This window comes from Gigantopelta aegis, chromosome 7 (assembly GCF_016097555.1).
Source record: "Gigantopelta aegis isolate Gae_Host chromosome 7, Gae_host_genome, whole genome shotgun sequence".
Taxonomy (NCBI): domain Eukaryota; kingdom Metazoa; phylum Mollusca; class Gastropoda; order Neomphalida; family Peltospiridae; genus Gigantopelta; species Gigantopelta aegis.
Window position 1 is genome coordinate 22,437,052 of NC_054705.1, and position 17,232 is coordinate 22,454,283.

Below are 17,232 nucleotides of genomic sequence, written 5' to 3' on the forward strand. Positions count from 1 at the left end.
TATATGCCAGTTTTAAATATCATCTCACTGGTCTATTCAGTAGCAAGGGAATTCAACAATAAATAAAACAACAATTAAATAATAAAATATGTAATACAAAATACGAACCCACCGAAGACGAAATGAAAAAACAGAGAGAAGGGGGAGAGTGAAGACGATAAACATATGGAGAATATTAATATAATACATTCTAATGCAAACGTTACATATTAATAACAATGACACTAATAAATATTCACTTACTTTGAACAGTTGACACATAACCAGCATCAGAATCAGGCGCATTAGAAGACCGGGTGTAAACAAATCCATCTCGAAGCCTTTTCTTCTTCTCTTGTGAATTGTGACTTCAGCACTTCGTAAAGACGAGCAGGCCAACGAATTTGTTCAATTACTCAAGTTTCAATATCGACTGAAAATCACTTTACTGCGTTCAATGTGTATGAATGGTCGATTGGTCAAAGCATACGTCAGAACATTTCGCAGGTAAAAACAGACCCCTTGTATACTTTACTTTCCATTTAGTTTACCCGCTCGTGCACGATTCTATCATTTAAAAGCGACATATTTACTGTTAGAATAATGACTTGTACTGCATATTATAGTGTCATTACAACACTTTTTTTTATCAGTATTCAGGTCCATTGCTTGTCCATATAAATTGAACACCAGTGCATGTGTACATAACATCCAGTGAACATAATAGCGTCAATTAAAACCATTCTGAATTTTACAGGTCAAATTATTGCCGCCCAGTTTGCTTTATATACGATCGGTCTTTTGAGCTTTCTTTAAATCTTATATTTACACAGACATCTGAAGTATATGGCCACTTATTGACCTTTTTTCAACAGCTGAATTGACTATTTCTTTCCCTCACGTACAATTCGTTAGACAGACAAGTCAACCAGGATAACCAAATATAAGGACGATGTCAGTTCCTTCGTTGTTGTTTTTTCCAAAATCGAACCATTGATGATAGCTATGCTCGTATTTGCTGCGATGGTTTTAGGAAATGATCTCTTTGTACACAAAGCGTGTATTACTGCGTAGGTAAATACTTAGTATATTGAGATATTGTGATGTGTGATCGTCCCCTGTCGCATTTGTATAATACCTGTATATACCTGTACTCTTCGATCTCTTCAATCGTGGTGTGTGACTAATGAGTGCATGTCATCACAGCTGGACATATTCTAATGGGCTCTGTTCGGTACTTCCATTGGGTTATTTCTCGTTCCAGCCAGTGATCCACAACTGGTGTAACAAAGGCCGTGGTATGCCTTTTCCTGTCTGTGGGATGGCATTGGTGCATATAAAATATCCCTTACTGCTAATCGAATCGAGTAGCCCATGAAGTGGCGACAGCTGGTGTTCTCTTTCAATATTTGTGTGATCCTTAACCATATGTTCGACGCCATACAGCCGTAAATAAAATGTGCTGAGTGCGTAGTCAAACAAAACATTTCCTTCCTGTCTGTCCGGTGCTAGTTGTGACTTAGTAAACTGGAGTGGCAGTCCTCTTGTTGGTGATGCAAGAAGGGTTGAATCTCCAGTAAGGGATCGTTTCGGGACTGGCTATCCTCCTATAGACGAAGCACTATATAGAGATGTATATAATCAGCCATTATATTGACAAATGACCCTTTCGGCTCTGTCTTGTGCAGAGATACGGCCTTGACCATCATGTATTACGCTTTTGTTTTTCAAATTAGGTGTCATTTCGAACCCACATATCGGGGTGCCTCAAGGAGGGATCTCGTAGACTGTAGTTGCTGGCCAGTATAATTTTCCTCGCAGTGTAATTAGCGGGACGTTGCAAAGTGATAAAGCGCTCGACTGTTGCGAGGTCGGTCTCGGATCGTTTCCCCGTCAGTGGCCCATTGGGCTATTTCTCGCTCTAGCCGTGCTATGTGATATCATGTCTCTGGGATGGTGCATATAAAAGATCCCTTGCTACTAATGTAAAATGTAGCGGGTTTCTTCTCTAAGACTGTACGTCAGAATTACCAAATGCTTGACATGCAATAGCCGATGATTAATAAATCAATGTGCTCTAGTGGTGTTGGTAAACAAAACAAACAAACGTCTTTTTTAAAGGGACATTCCCGAGTTTAATGCAATTTTTAAGATGTTATCGACTAACAGAGACGTTTTAACGATTGTAATTACATATCAAATATGTTTTTCTGCCTAAAATATTAGTGGCTGTATATTAAACGTGTTTCTGATCGTTCTACTATTTGTACTAGGTTTAATTTCATTTTATTTCCTAAAATATATTTTTTCGTACGTACGAAATTATTTGAAGACCGAATCCAGTTTGGGCTTCTTACAGATATTAAGACGGCCAGGAACACATTGAATATACAGACACTGATATTCTAAACAAGAACATATATTTAATATGTAAGTTTAATCATAGAAATATTTTATTTTTCGGAAACATCTTACAATGCAGCAAACTCAGGAATGTCCCTTTAACACCCAATGAAGTGGTGCAACACTGAGGGATGTTATAGATTGTAGTTGCTGACCAGTATAATATTCCTCTCTGTGTAATTGTGGCTTGGTGCGGGACGTTGCCCAGTGGTAAAGCGCTCGCCTCATACGCGGTCAGTCCAGGATCGATCTCCGTCGGTGGACCCGTTGGACTATTTCTCGTTCCAAACAGTACACCACGACAGGTATGTTAAAGGTCTTGGTATGTGCTATCCTGTCTGTGGGATCGTGCATATAAAAGATCCCTTGCTACTAATGGAAAAATGTAGCGGGTTTCTTCTCTATGACTGTATGTCACAATTTAATTTTGGCATTTATCATAGTTTGATACCCAATAGCCGATATAGTTTTCGTGTTGGGGTGTCGTTAAACATTCATTCATTCATTCATTCGGTATGTCACAATTACCAAATGCTTCATATCCAATAGCCGATGATTAATATATCAATATTCTCTAGTGGTGTCGTTACACACGTTTACTGTTTAGAAGTTCATTTCAACCATTTTTGTGGTATGTCACAATTTCAAAGTGCTTCAAGTATCCATATTTCAACCAGTTTTTTGTTAGAAGTATACATATTTCAACCAGTTTTTTGTGAGAAGTATACATATTTCAACCAGTTTTTTTGTGAGAAGTATACATATTTCAACCAGTTTTTTGTTAGAAGTATACATATTTCAACCAGTTTTTTTGTGAGAAGTATACATATTTCAACCAGTTTTTTGTTAGAAGTATACATATTTCAACCAGTTTTTTGTGAGAAGTATACATATTTCAACCAGTTTTTTGTGAGAAGTATACATATTTCAACCAGTTTCTCACCTCAGCGGTCCCACCCTTCTGTTATTTTTTCCCGTTCCACCCAGTGCCCCCACGACTGGCGTTTCAAAGGCCGTAGTCTGTGGGATGGTGCACATAAATAAAATAAACTCTCTGCTGCTAACAGACAAAAAAACCATATAGCGGAGTTCCTATAATACAACGTGTCAAAAATACCAAATCTTTGAAAGCCGACGATTAGTAAATCAATTTGCTATAATGGTGTCATTTAACAAAACAAACTTTAGGTGTGACAGTAATGCGTTTTCAATAATGTTGATGATACTGACTATTTCTCTACGTGTTCTAAGTACCTTTTAAAGTCGCAGACTCTAGTTTTAACCTTTAAAACATGGAGACTAATTTTAGTTAATTTACAAACCTATAACTCATTTGGATAATGTTACGATAGATTGAAAGAAGAGTCTTTGACGTTTAAAACAGGAAATATCCTTAAACATAGACTAGAACAAGAATAAATTTTTGTTTAAAAACCGCTACTTCTCAGACGCACGTGCGTTTTTAAAAATATGAAAAATGCAATGTTTGGTACTACAAACACCACGATGACCAGAAACACTTCGGTTCTAAGGAAATGGCTAATCTAAAGAATAAAATATAAGTAATCACTTACGTAGGAAACGGGCGGGGGAGGGGGGGGGGGGGGGGGGGGGGGCAAATATTGTGCTTTATATTTGCTTTATAACAGTGTAAAAGTGCGAAAATATAAAAGTGTGCACCCACCCCCCCCCCCCCCCCCCCCCCCCCCCCCCCCCACACCCCCGCACACACACCACTGTTTGGCACCTTCCTACGCCACTGGTAATGTTTGATTTCAATGATCATAAACGTGACAAATATGCTGCAGTGTTTAAAAACTAGGATCTGTCCCTTTATAACTGCATCTAACTGATTCCCTGATTGAATTGTACTTTTCTACAGGCTGGTAGGTACTGGGTTCGGATCCCAGTCGAGGCATGGGATTTTTAATCCAGATACTGACTGCAAACCCTGAGTGAGTGCTCCGCAAGGCTCAATCGGTAGGTGTAAACCACTTGCACCGACCAGTGATCCATAACTGGTTCAACAAAGGTCATGGTTTGTGCTATCCTGCCTGTGGGAAGCGCAAATAAAAGATCCTTTGCTGCTAATCGGAAAGAGTAGCCCATGTAGTGGCGACAGCGGGATTCCTCTCAAAATCTGTGTGGTCCTTAACCATATGTCTGTCGCCATATAACCGTAAATAAAATGTGTTGAGTGCGTCGTTAAATAAAACATTTCTTTGATACTGTATATATACACATAAAGCTAAAACAAAACAAATGATCTTATGACAATGGCCTTTAAGTTTGAAGGGAAAAAAACAGGAATGTATATCCACAATACTATAGTACTGATAACAAACAACGACTCCTATCTGAAATAATGTTTAATACAGTTTGCCACAGTTCCATTGTTACAACCGTGATGTCATTTTAATATTACATGTATTTAGCATTTATACGTCAATGTGTTAGACTGAAATAAACAAATGGAGATTTAGACTCTCCACAACCTGTTAGTTAGTACATTAATTCTGCTAATCTTGGTGAATTATATTTCTCCATTTTGAAGGCACCAATGTATTTAGCATTTAATACGTCATTGTGTTGAGTGAAATAAACAAATGGAGATTTAGACTATCCACAACCTGTTAGTTAGTACATTAATTCGGCTAATCTTGGTGAATTATATTTCTCCATTTTGGAGGCACTAATCACCACGCCGTCTTCAACGTGATCTGAAAATATACACAAAATATAACAACAATACTAACCTCTATACCTACAATATAATAATAATAATAATCGTCGTCGTCATAATAATAGTTATAGTAATAATGATACTAATAAATAAATCATAATAATAGTAATACTAATAATAATAATAATAATAATAATAATATCATCACCATCATCATCATCATCACATAATAATAATAATAATAATAATATGATGATGATGATGATAATAATAATAATATGATGATGATGATGATAAATAATTAATAATTATGATGCTACTGCTTCTGCTGTCGCCGACGACAACGATGATTATGATGATAATAATAGTAATAATTAATGTTCATAGTAATACTGATGACAATAATGATAATAATGTTTTGGTTTTGAAACTCATAAGCACAAACTAGTACACACATATACATTGTACAAGATTGGAAGTCGATTTCTCGTGTTATATGTCACATTTTAAAGGGGTTTTTTTTGTAGTTCTATATTTACTGCATGTAGTGTGTGCGTGCTCGTGTGCGTGTTCGTGCTTTTGTGCGTGCTCGTATTCTTGTGCGTGTATATGATTGTATGTATGGGTGCGTATGTGTATGTATATATGGGCACTTGTGTTTGAGTGTGTATTTATGAATGTGTGTGTATGTGTGTGTGTGTGCGTGCGTACATACACATGGGAGCGTGCTTGTTTGTACTTACCATTATATCTAAAAGGTTCCTTGTAATTAGGGGTATCACGAATTCTGTACAAAATAAATAACGCATAATTTTATATCATATATAAAACTAAATTTCATGCCAGATAATATACGTGTGTTTTTTTTTCGCGCGGACCCTAAACACAATGATAATTTGTTTTCATTCTTTGTACAATCAACGCGACACGCTCTCAGAACATCGAGATGGTGAAAACAGCATTTACTCGTGAGGTAGATAACAGTAAACAGTCAAAGCAAATGGAGAAATGGAACATCATGGCGAAAATTACAAAACTATAGTCCGTCCCACAGGGAACGCCTTCGTTCATACTGTTGAATTCACTACACGTTATTTATTTATGCACCGATTGATTTCAAAGTTATACACACAAATAGTAATTTGCTTTAATTTCTAAAACACTTTTACTTTTCTTTTTAAGTCAAAACAAACTGAAGTTATTTACCAAAATAATTTTTATAGAATAATGGAACGGACTATAGACGATCTATTCTTGGCCACAGGACAGGGTTATCCAGCTTTTGCACGGTCCTCCGCCTGTTACCGATCACGGTCGGACTGCAGGTGCCCCTTACACCTGACAGTGCAGGCGCCCCCCCCCCCCCCCCCCCCCCCCCCCGCACCCCCGTCACCCTCCCCACCCCTTTCCTGTCTTGGACGGAGGAACCGGCTGAGGCCGACACCTGCGCCCAGGACAGAAACATATGTTTAAAGGGACAGTATTGAGGTAAAGGAAATGTTTTATTTAACGACGCACTCAACACATTTTACTTACGGTTATATGGCGTCGGACAGTATTGAGGTGTTACACAAATGTATGCTTCAATTTAGCATTTTGATATACCGCTATTGTGGCACGTAAAACTATTTTAATTCAAAATATTATATTTAGAGAAGGGCTATATAGTTAACTTACGGTGGATAATGTCGATATGGCGGCATTTGTGGTTCTCTGAAAACACAGAAACAAACGAACGAATGAATGAGTATGTAAGTAAGTAAAGTAACGTAAAATAAATCACTAAATAAATAAACAATTGGCTGAGTGAGTGAATGAATAAATGAATGAATGGGTGGATGAATGAAAGAAAGAATGAATGAATGAATGAATGAATGAATGAATAAGTAAATAAGTAAGTAAATCAATAAATAAATAAACGAATGAATGAATGAATGAATGAATGAAAGAATGAATGACCGAACGAACGTATGAACGAATGAATGCATGAATGAATCGAGTGACCCAGTCAATCCATGAATTAGTCAATAAATAGGGGTTGGGGCGTAGCCTAGTGGTAAAGCACTCGTTCGATGCGTGGTCGGTCTGGGATCGATCTCAAAGGCCATGGTATGTACTACCCTGTCTGTGGGATGGTGCATATAAAAGATCCCTTGCTGCTAATTGAAATGAGTAGCCCATGAAGTGGCGATAGCGGGTTTCCTCTCTCAATATCTGTGTGGTCTTTAACCATATATCCGACGCCATATAACCGTAAATAAGATGTGTTGAGTGCGTCGTTAAATAAAACATTTTCTTAGTCAATAAATAGAGTTGGTCAGTCAGTCAGACATCGGAATCACAACTATCCAATCAATCAATCAGCAGATATATTGATCAAACAAGCAAGTGGCCAACATATAAAATGTTTACTACGGTATACTGTTATTGTTTCTTATAACTAACTATAACCACCCCTACCCCACCCAACCCCTACCGCCTCCCAGTCACTGTTCATGTGATGTGAATATTTTTGTTTTCTTTTGAGCTTTTAAAGGGGCAGTCCTGAGTTTGCTCCAATGTTTAAGATGCTATCGACTAACAAAGACTGTTTGACGACTGTAATTACATATCAAATATATATATTTGAATAAAATATTAGTGGCTGTATATTAAACATGCATCTTCTAGTTCTAGTATTTGTACTAGGTCAAATTTCATTTTATTTCGTAATTGTTTTTCCCGAAAATCCAATTTGGGCTTCTTACAAATATTAAGATGACCAGAAACACATTGAATATACAGACACTGATATTCTAAACAAGAAAATGTATTTAATGCGTGTTTTATTACGGAACCATCTTACAATGCACGAAATTCAGGACAATGCCTTTAATGCTTGGTTTACACAATTTTTAAATTCGGGTGCAGAAAAAAATTATGGCATAAGAAAGAGAAATTATATGTATGCCCCCAAACATTCCCTCCACGCAAATTCGTCCGGTAGTGGTCCAAAATCGGACCTAGAAAAGTGGAAAATAATGGAACAGTCATCGCCTTATGCTAGTATCAGACTATCATCTGTCACGACGTATTTGGCCAACTCGACAGATGAGTTGTAATTGCCCCCACTCCAAACTTACGACGTCTGCGCTCATATTAACAACTAATTGGTTGTAGGATCGTATACGACGTGAATCAAATTGTATTAAAGAGTGTTTACACTAGCAACTGGGCAGTCGTAGAAATCCAGAGATCGGTGAGTTGGCCAATTCAGTCGAGACAGTTGGTAGTCTGAGCCTAACACTCGCTCAACCAACGAACTTACTGATACGGACAGCACGATCCTTTGCAGCAACAGCGGCACAGGAAGTACAAACCAACCAATAGCAGGAGACCTAACAAAGTCATTAGCAGGCTAAAAATGGCGACGTTGCCTTCCTGTTCGAAGAATCCTGGCTCTCGTGTCGTCGTAGTGGGTGTTGTGCTTTGAGCTGTCGTAGTAACTGTCGTTGTACTTGGTGTTGTGGTGGTTGTCGTCGTAGTTGTGCTGTACGAGATAATGACAATACCTGCGAAGATATAGTCCATATAAAGAGAGGATCCAGATTTTGCTGTCATTGTTAACGTGTTTCAGATCAAGCCTCTTACGGAGCAATTTTCTCGTTCTAACAAGTGCACTACAACTGGACAAAAACTGTGGTATGTGCTTTCCTGTTTGTGGGAAAGTGCATATAAAAGATCCATTTCTGCATTAGAAAAAATACAGCGGGTTTCCGCAGATGTCTACGTGTTGGTATTACCAAATGTTTGACATCCATTAGCCGATGATTAATAAATAGATGTTACGGTTTCTATACTCTTCACAAAAAGTAGGGGAACTCTAATAAGAATTTACAATTGCCAAAATTTGTAAGGTATATTGGCTGTGGGGAATGGTTATATGATAATAGTGAATTAATTGGGCAAACATTGCAACCGGTAGTTCAGTATTATAATAGGTTTTATGACCACCAAAGATCTTGAAGGACGATTGGAGTCAGAAGTGAACTTTGAAAGTTGACGTTTTTTATCAGTAAATTGCAAATTCAAACAATAAAAATGACTAAAAACAAAACAATAACAACTATATGATCAACAGAATGAAAACAAATTGACAGAAATAATGCTCCACAATGATTAATGGACCTTCCTGGAAATTGTCAAAATCGAGAATGACACCCCACGCACCTGTACGGGGAAACTGCGTGATGCACGTGCAAACTATGGAATGTGTTTCGGTGTGTTGATAAACAGGCCTGAACGTGCTTTACTAGGATGTCTGTGGTCAAAACGTATGTTTTAATATTTCAGGTTCCCCTACTTTATTAAAGAGTATATTACAAAGTGTTAAACTTGTATATTGTTTTTATGTATTATTAGTAAGTAAATTAACGCAAATTATCGCCAATTTTCTCTGAATAAAACATTCCATTTAACGGCGAAGTACCTTTAAAGCAGATGACGTACCTACTGGGCAACTGAGGTTATTTAAAGTCACAGACCCTAGTTTCTAAACAGTACGACGTATTTTTTTACTATTACAGCCGTTTTGTATAATTTAAATTAGGAGTACTTACATTTTATTATTTAGAACATTAATTGAGGTACACCTGAAATGGTTCTGGTCATCCAGGGTTTTGTAATACCCTAAAATAAAAATAAAATTATAATTCTAAAAACGCACGTTCGTTTGAAAAGTAATGGTTATCGAGATAAGCTCTAGCTATTTTCAGACGGTATTTCTCTGTTTAAACATCACAGACTTTAGCTTGTCTCTGTTATAACCCTATCCAAATGTGTTGCAGGTTTGTAGATTAAATAAACTTAGTGTCCATTTTGACGGGATGAAACTATAGTCGACGCATTTAATAAAAAAAACGTACTTTATGCGCCAGTGGCGAGTTTCCCGCCTCCCTATCTCGACCATGTATCGTAACATTATAACCACGAGTTAAGGCACAAAATCGCTGTTACATTAGTTAAAATGTTACAGTTATCTCATTGATATAGCTAAAATGTTTATACTGGATGCATCTACACCGGGGAGTGTAACTACACTGCCAGTTAATTAATTCATTCATTCATTCATTTAGACTTGTTTTTGTGATTTTGTCCTAATAAGGTTCATGCATGCTATCCTGCGCTGTAATGTTTATACTGGGTGTATCTACACCGGGGAGTGTAACTACACTGCCAGTTAATTAATTAATTCATTCATTCATTTATACTTATTTTTGTGATTTTGTCCTAATAAGGTTCATGCATGCTATCCTGGGCTATAATGTTTATACTGGATGCATCTACACCGGGGAGTGTAACTACACTGCCAGCTAATTAATTCATTCATTCATTCATTTAGACTTATTTTTGTAATTTTGTCCTAATAAGGTTCATGCATGCTCTCCTGGGCTATAATGTTTATACTGGATGCATCTACACCGGGGAGTGTAACTACACTGCCAGTTAATTAATTAATTCATTCATTTATACTCATTTTTGTCCTAATAAGGTTCATTCATGCTATCCTGGTCACACACCTTAGCTGTCAGCCAGGACAGAATGTTAGTAGTTAGTTTGTTAGTGGTTAGTGAGAGAGAAGACGGTATAGTGACAGTACATCAACCCACCGAATAGTTAAAACGTGCCATGGGTGTGAGCCGGTATCGAGCGCCGAACCAAGTACCCACCATCGTTAAAGCTTAACCACGACACCACCGAGGTCGGTATTTATCAATTAACAATTAATATATTCCATTCAACTTAATTTCAACTAATTTTCATGCTTATGTCCAATTAAGGTTCAAGCATACTGTCATGGGCACACACCTCAGCTATCAGCCAGAACAGAGTGTTAGTAGTTAGTTTGTTAACGGTTAGTGAGAGAGAAGACGGTGTAGGTGTGAGCCAGTACAGAGAGGCGAACCAATGTTAAGGCTGATGGCTTAAACAATATATCCACGAAGGCCGGTATTAGTCAATTAACAATTAATCTATTAAAATTTTAGACTTGATATGAGGCAATAGGAAACAATAAATAGGTGGTGGTGGGGAAAAAAGAGGCGTGACTGGGCGAAATGGCCCCCATGCCCTCCCCACCCTCCTATACACCTGTAACAAAAACATGGAAGTCTCACATGTCGAGGACAGCGACGGTGAGCCGTGGTCCCTGGCTTCGATGTACACAAACTGGCTCCTTTTCCGGTTTATGTTTGGCTCGTCGTCGAACGTTTTAGCATAGACGACGGCGCCATTGTCGTAAGTGACGTAATTTGAAGACTGGCCAACCACGGTTAAGGTTACATCATTGTTAGGCGCCGAGCGATCCTTATCCCCAGCCGTGATTGAGCTGATCGTCCCCGTGCCGTCTCCCTGAGCGACGTCATACACGAAGATGTTGCCGTGTCGCGATCTATAGCCGGTCATATTGCAGTAGGGAACATTATCGTTCGTGTCTTTAAAACAAAATAAAATAAAATAAATAATTAAATAAAACATTCCAAAAACAAATAAAGAACAAAACAGCAACAACAACAACATAAACAATAAAAAAATAAAAAATAAAACAAAAGAAAAGAAAAGAAAAGAAAAGGAAATATAAAGAAAATAAAGAACATAAATAACTACATAAATAAATAGATATATTTAAAAAAAAAATTAAAAATCAAAAATCAATCAATAAATCAATAATAAACAAATAAATAAAATAAAATAAAATAAAATGAAATAAAATAAAATTAATAATTTTTAAAAATAATAATAGGCCTAAAAGTAAATAAATAAACCGATGAGTGGATGGCATTTAGGCAGGTGCGCAGATGGATGTTTGGAAGGATGGATGGACAGGCAATAGAGCGCATGAACGAATTATCGGGTTGTTGGTCAAATATAGTCATGCGGGCAGATTGACAGACAGACAGACGCAGGGACAGACACACATAAGAGGATACCACCTGCTATTTTGACGTCGATTCGTGCCGTCCCCGTAGCTCCTTTACTGTCGACGGCTTCAATCGTCAGCTGCTCCGATATCGGGTATAAGTCATCGACATCGTAGTCCACGTTAAAATACAGCCTCGTGGATGGTTTGTGAAACCAGAACCGGTTTTGCTTTGTAGAGGTTTCATTGGTCATGTAAACCGTAGTGATGACGTCATATTCCGGGTCCGTGATCACCATTCCCAAGTCGCAACTGGAGACAAATGGCTGAAAGGAACGTCAATACACTCACAATTAAGGCAACAATCTCGATTATTTAAAATTTTAAAACTAATTTAGAAATTTCGAATAGATCATCATATTTAGGTTTCTTCTTGTTGTGCGCCATTTTTCTATATATTTTAGCTTTCGCAAATATATATAAATATAAATATATATATATATATATATATATATATATATATATATATATATATATATATATATATATATATATATATATCTTTTAAAAACATTTTTACATACCCTAGATACCTTAATTGAAATTGATTACTGGTAGTTAATAATTCATACAATTATAGTATATATCCCCCCCCCCCCCCCCCACACACACACACCTTCGGAAACGCCAACCCTACTAACTGTAGAATTATTTTTAAATTGGGGGGGGGGGTGTAACTTTTACATTTCAGACCTATTAGTATATAGATATTTGCCACCTTCAGTTACAATAGTAGGACCATAGGTCTAATAATGCTTAAATAGCAACAGATTCAAAATTGTATGTAAAAAAAAATGCGATGTGAGACAGGAGTGAAATAAAACATATTGCAACGAGCCTCGCATTTCTTACTTACAATATAGAATCTGTTGCTATTTTAACAATTTAATACAGATATTTCATACATAATTTCTAACCGTTTATTAGTATTGTATAGAGAATAATACATGAGTAGCCGTTAGATACCATTTATCTCACAATGAGTTGTTTTAAAATGTATCTAACGAGCGAAAGTGAGTTTGATAAATTTTTAAACAACGAGTTGTGAGATAAATGGTATCTAACGGACACGAATGTATTATTCTATTTCTTACATATCCTCTAAAATCATGTTTTAAACAAATTTTAACATATGTTTTTGACTAAAAGATATTTACTACTCTTTGCACTTATAGCTGACTTACGCGTCACAGACACATGATTGCCATGTTAATTATACATCACAGTGTAATCTATTTCCATCGTGTTGTTTTTCATTGGATATATGGCACTGGTGACCTGATCATCACCTAGGAGCAGCCAGTCGTATGTCTTGAAATTGTTAACACACGTACGTGTGTAAACAGGTATGTATTTTCATAAATAATGCATGGTGCTCTCACCAACGGGTGTGTAAGAAAATATTTTATTTTTCATTTTCTATTCGTGCAATAATTTGAATATTTCATTCTTATATTAATTCGGACCTTTGATTCATTATAAAATTCTAAAGTTAGTTTCGTACAAAATTCATAACCTAAGATTCGTAACCTAATTCTAAAGCTCTATCCTAACCGGCCGCGAGCGACGCGAGCGATGCGAGCGATTATCTTAGAAATAATTGATTTCCATTTCCGTATCCTAACCGCACGCGTGCGAAGCGACATATGAATCTTAGGTTATGAATTTTGCACGAATCGAACTTTAGACTTGTATAATGAATCAAAGGTCCGAATTAATATAAGGATTAAAAGTTCAAATTATCAGTTAAATTTATATGTCGCGTCGCACGCGTGCGGTTAGGATACGGCAACTGAAATCAATGATTTCTAAAATAATCACTCGCATCGCTCGCGGCTGGTTAGGATGCAGCTTTACCTTTGATTCGTACATGCTACAATAGTAGACTGGTTCATTGAACTGCGGGGGTTCGTTGACGTTGAGAACGTGCAGTTCGATGTATTCGCCCACGGAGTCGAGGAAGCCGTCGTTGACGACGCAGGAGATATTGTAGTACTTGGTCGTCTCGGCGTCGAGCGGTTCGGCTAGTACTATTTGCTGAGCTAACAAAATATATTTTAATGTTTATTATGGAGATAATACGAGAATAAATTTTTAGGCCTAAACATTATTCAGGATGTAAACTGGGCCCATAGCATATTACAACAGAGAAACAAATAGTTATGTGACAGCCATAGACTACATATCAATATAATCTCGGAGGGTTTTGAGTTTCGCGTGCTAGAAGAAAAAAGAAGTTTGCTTTGTTTATGGACACCACTAGAACACATTGATTTATTAATCATCGGCTATTGCATGTCACACATTTGGTCATTTTGACTTATAGTCTAAGAAAGGAAACCCGCTACATGTTTTCATTAGTAGCAAGTTTTTTTTGTTTTTTTTTATATGCACCATCCCATAGAAAGGATAGCACATACCACAACCGTTGATATACCAGTCGCGGAACGAGAAAAAAAACAATGAGCCCACAGACGGGGATCGATCCCAAAATGACCGCGCATCACGAATGCGCTTTACAACAAGGCTACGTCCCTCCCCCTACCTCTAAGCAAACGGTTGTTGAACTATGACTATTTGAATATTGGTGGTCGATGCCAGACTGACAGCGCATACAGCGAATGCTTTACCACTGGGTTGCGTGCGAGAGTGTGTTTGTATGTCTGAAAAGTGCACATTAACAGAAATCGAATTGTTAAAAGGGACTGCCTTAAAGATGTATAATAGCGGCTTCCATACGAGACTAGAGTCACGGCTTTTTGTCTAGCTGTGGTGCACTAGTTGGAACGAGAAAAAACAACAACAATGATCTGAATGGATACACCGAGGTGGTTCGATCCTACGACGCAAACTTCTCAAGCGAGCACTCAACTGACTGAACTAAATCCACCCCCGTCGCTGACACCAAATGCAAGCACCTTAAAATTCGAATATCATGAATGGGATCCACAAATGAATGGGATTACAAATAAATGACCGGCCTCGGTGGCGTCGTGGTAGGCCATCGGTCTACAGGCTGGTAGGTACTGGGTTCGGATCCCAGTCGAGGCATGGGATTTTTAATCCAGATACCGACTCCAAACCCTGAGTGAGTGCTCCGCAAGGTTCAATGGGTAGGTGTAAACCACTTGCACCGACCAGTGATCCATAACTGGTTCAACAAAAGCCATGGTTTGTGCTATCCTGCCTGTGGGAAGCGCAAATAAAAGATCCCTTGCTGCCAATCGGAAGAGTAGCCCATGTAGTGGCGACAGCGGGTTTCCTCTCAAAATCTGTGTGGTCCTTAACCATATGTCTGACGCCATATAACCGTAAATAAAATGTGTTGAGTGCGTCGTTAAATAAAACATTTCTTTAATTGAAATTGCAACTTTAAGCCTTACTTGATGTGTTGTAGATGAACTTTGAGTTTTCCATGTAGGGCGCCGCAGTACAAGGCGTGGTAATGCCAGTCATATTGGCGTCATCAGAGAAATTCAGAGAGGCGATAACGGTTCCAACAGTGACATTTTCCAACAGACTCACAGTTCGCGGTAAATTCCAAATTTTCGGTCTCTCGTTAAGGTCTACGACGAAAGGAAAAGGATGTTTGTTTAAAGTCATTGGCGATAGTTTGGAAGATTGTTTGTAGTAGATCAAAACGTAGTTTATGGTAAACAATCAACATACACAGGCCCGTAGCATGTTGGACATTATTGGGGCGGGGGTGGGGTGGGTGGGGTGGGGGGGGGGGGGGGGGGGGGTGGTGGTGGCATGATTCAAAGGTTATATGCTCATTACTGTAATTTTCGACGTTAATCTCGATCTGCTAGTCTCGCTACAACTATTCAGTCTACAACGTACGACCAGAAACTTAATTATTCACTTTGACATAAATGATGCCATAAGCAAGAAGTTGTAAGTAATTGTTAATTCAACGTTAAAATGTTGTACAAAGTTAACACAATATTTTGAAAATGGGGTAGAGTGGATGGGGGAGTAGGGGCGCTGATAAACAGACTTCTCATTCCAAATCCATCCCCAAAATGACATGACCAAAAATAGGGAGATCCAAACCCTTGTATCCGTGTTAATATTCAAACGTGAAAATCAAATGGATAAAAAATCGAACATAAATAATATATGAAATGGAAAATATCCTCGACCCCTCCCCCCCTCCAAAAAAAAACAAAAAAAAAACAATTCACACAAACATCCACCAAAAACACACACAAAAACCCTCAACAACGACATAAAAGAAGAAAATAAAGAAGAAAAAAAAGAAAGAAAAAGAAAGTTAAAAAAGAGAAGAAAAACACGTAAGTGGACTCTTATACTTACTGGTGAGTTTGATGTTGACAACCAGCGGTCCCACTGTATTCTTGCCGTCACTGATGTTGATTTTTAGCGGAATATTTTCTAATGCAGCTGATCGCAAATCCTTGGTAAGCAAAACCTCGCCAGCTGGAAAAAAAGAAGTTGTATAACATAACTGAATTTGTCATCCTGTGTATCAATATCAGCAGCAATAAAACCTTGTCCACTAAACCAAAAATTCAACATCTTCATAAGACTAGTTAGCTAAAATTTGCTGCTGATTTCGAATTACAATTAATTGACCATAGTCATAACACCAGAAAGAAAGACATGTTGTTTTTTTAACGACGCACTCAACACATTTTATTTACGGTTATATGGCGTCAGACATATGGTTAAGGACCACACAGATTTTGAGAGGAAACCCGCTGTCGCCACTATATGGGCTACTCTTCCAATTAGCAGCAAGGGATCTTTTATTTGCGCTTCCCACATACAGGATAGCACAAACCATGGCCTTTGTTGAACCAGTTATGGATCACTGGTCGGTGCAAGTGGTTTACACCTACCCATTGAGCCCTGCGGAGCACTCACTCAGGGTTTGGAGTTGGTATCTGGATTAAAATCCCATGCCTCGACTGGGATCCGAACCCAGTACCTACCAGCCTGTAGACCGATGACCTACCACGACGCCACCGAGGCCGGTACTCATAAAACTAGATATCCAAAAGAAAACACAACAAAAAGAACAAAATATAATAAAAATATAATAAAAATAAAAATAAATAAAAATTAAAAAACAACAAAACAGTCTAGGAGCATGGTTTGTGTACCTGACATAGTAAATATATTGATGTCGTTGCCCACATCTGAGTACATGGTGTACACGAGTGTGTCGTTCTCGGGGTCATCA

General features: G+C 37.8%; 1 protein-coding gene across 1 annotated transcript; it reads right to left on the minus strand.

The window, feature by feature from the left end:
* Positions 1–4,733: 4,733 nt before the first annotated feature.
* LOC121376792 lies at positions 4,734–12,241 on the minus strand. Its single transcript, XM_041504568.1, has 6 exons — positions 12,037–12,241; positions 11,221–11,538; positions 8,373–8,616; positions 6,743–6,778; positions 5,809–5,852; positions 4,734–5,102 (listed from the first exon to the last, which is right to left on the minus strand). The coding sequence occupies exons 1-6, from the start codon at positions 12,215–12,217 to the stop codon at positions 5,020–5,022; spliced, it is 906 nt and encodes a 301-aa protein (XP_041360502.1). The 5' UTR covers positions 12,218–12,241; the 3' UTR covers positions 4,734–5,019.
* Positions 12,242–17,232: the final 4,991 nt, after the last annotated feature.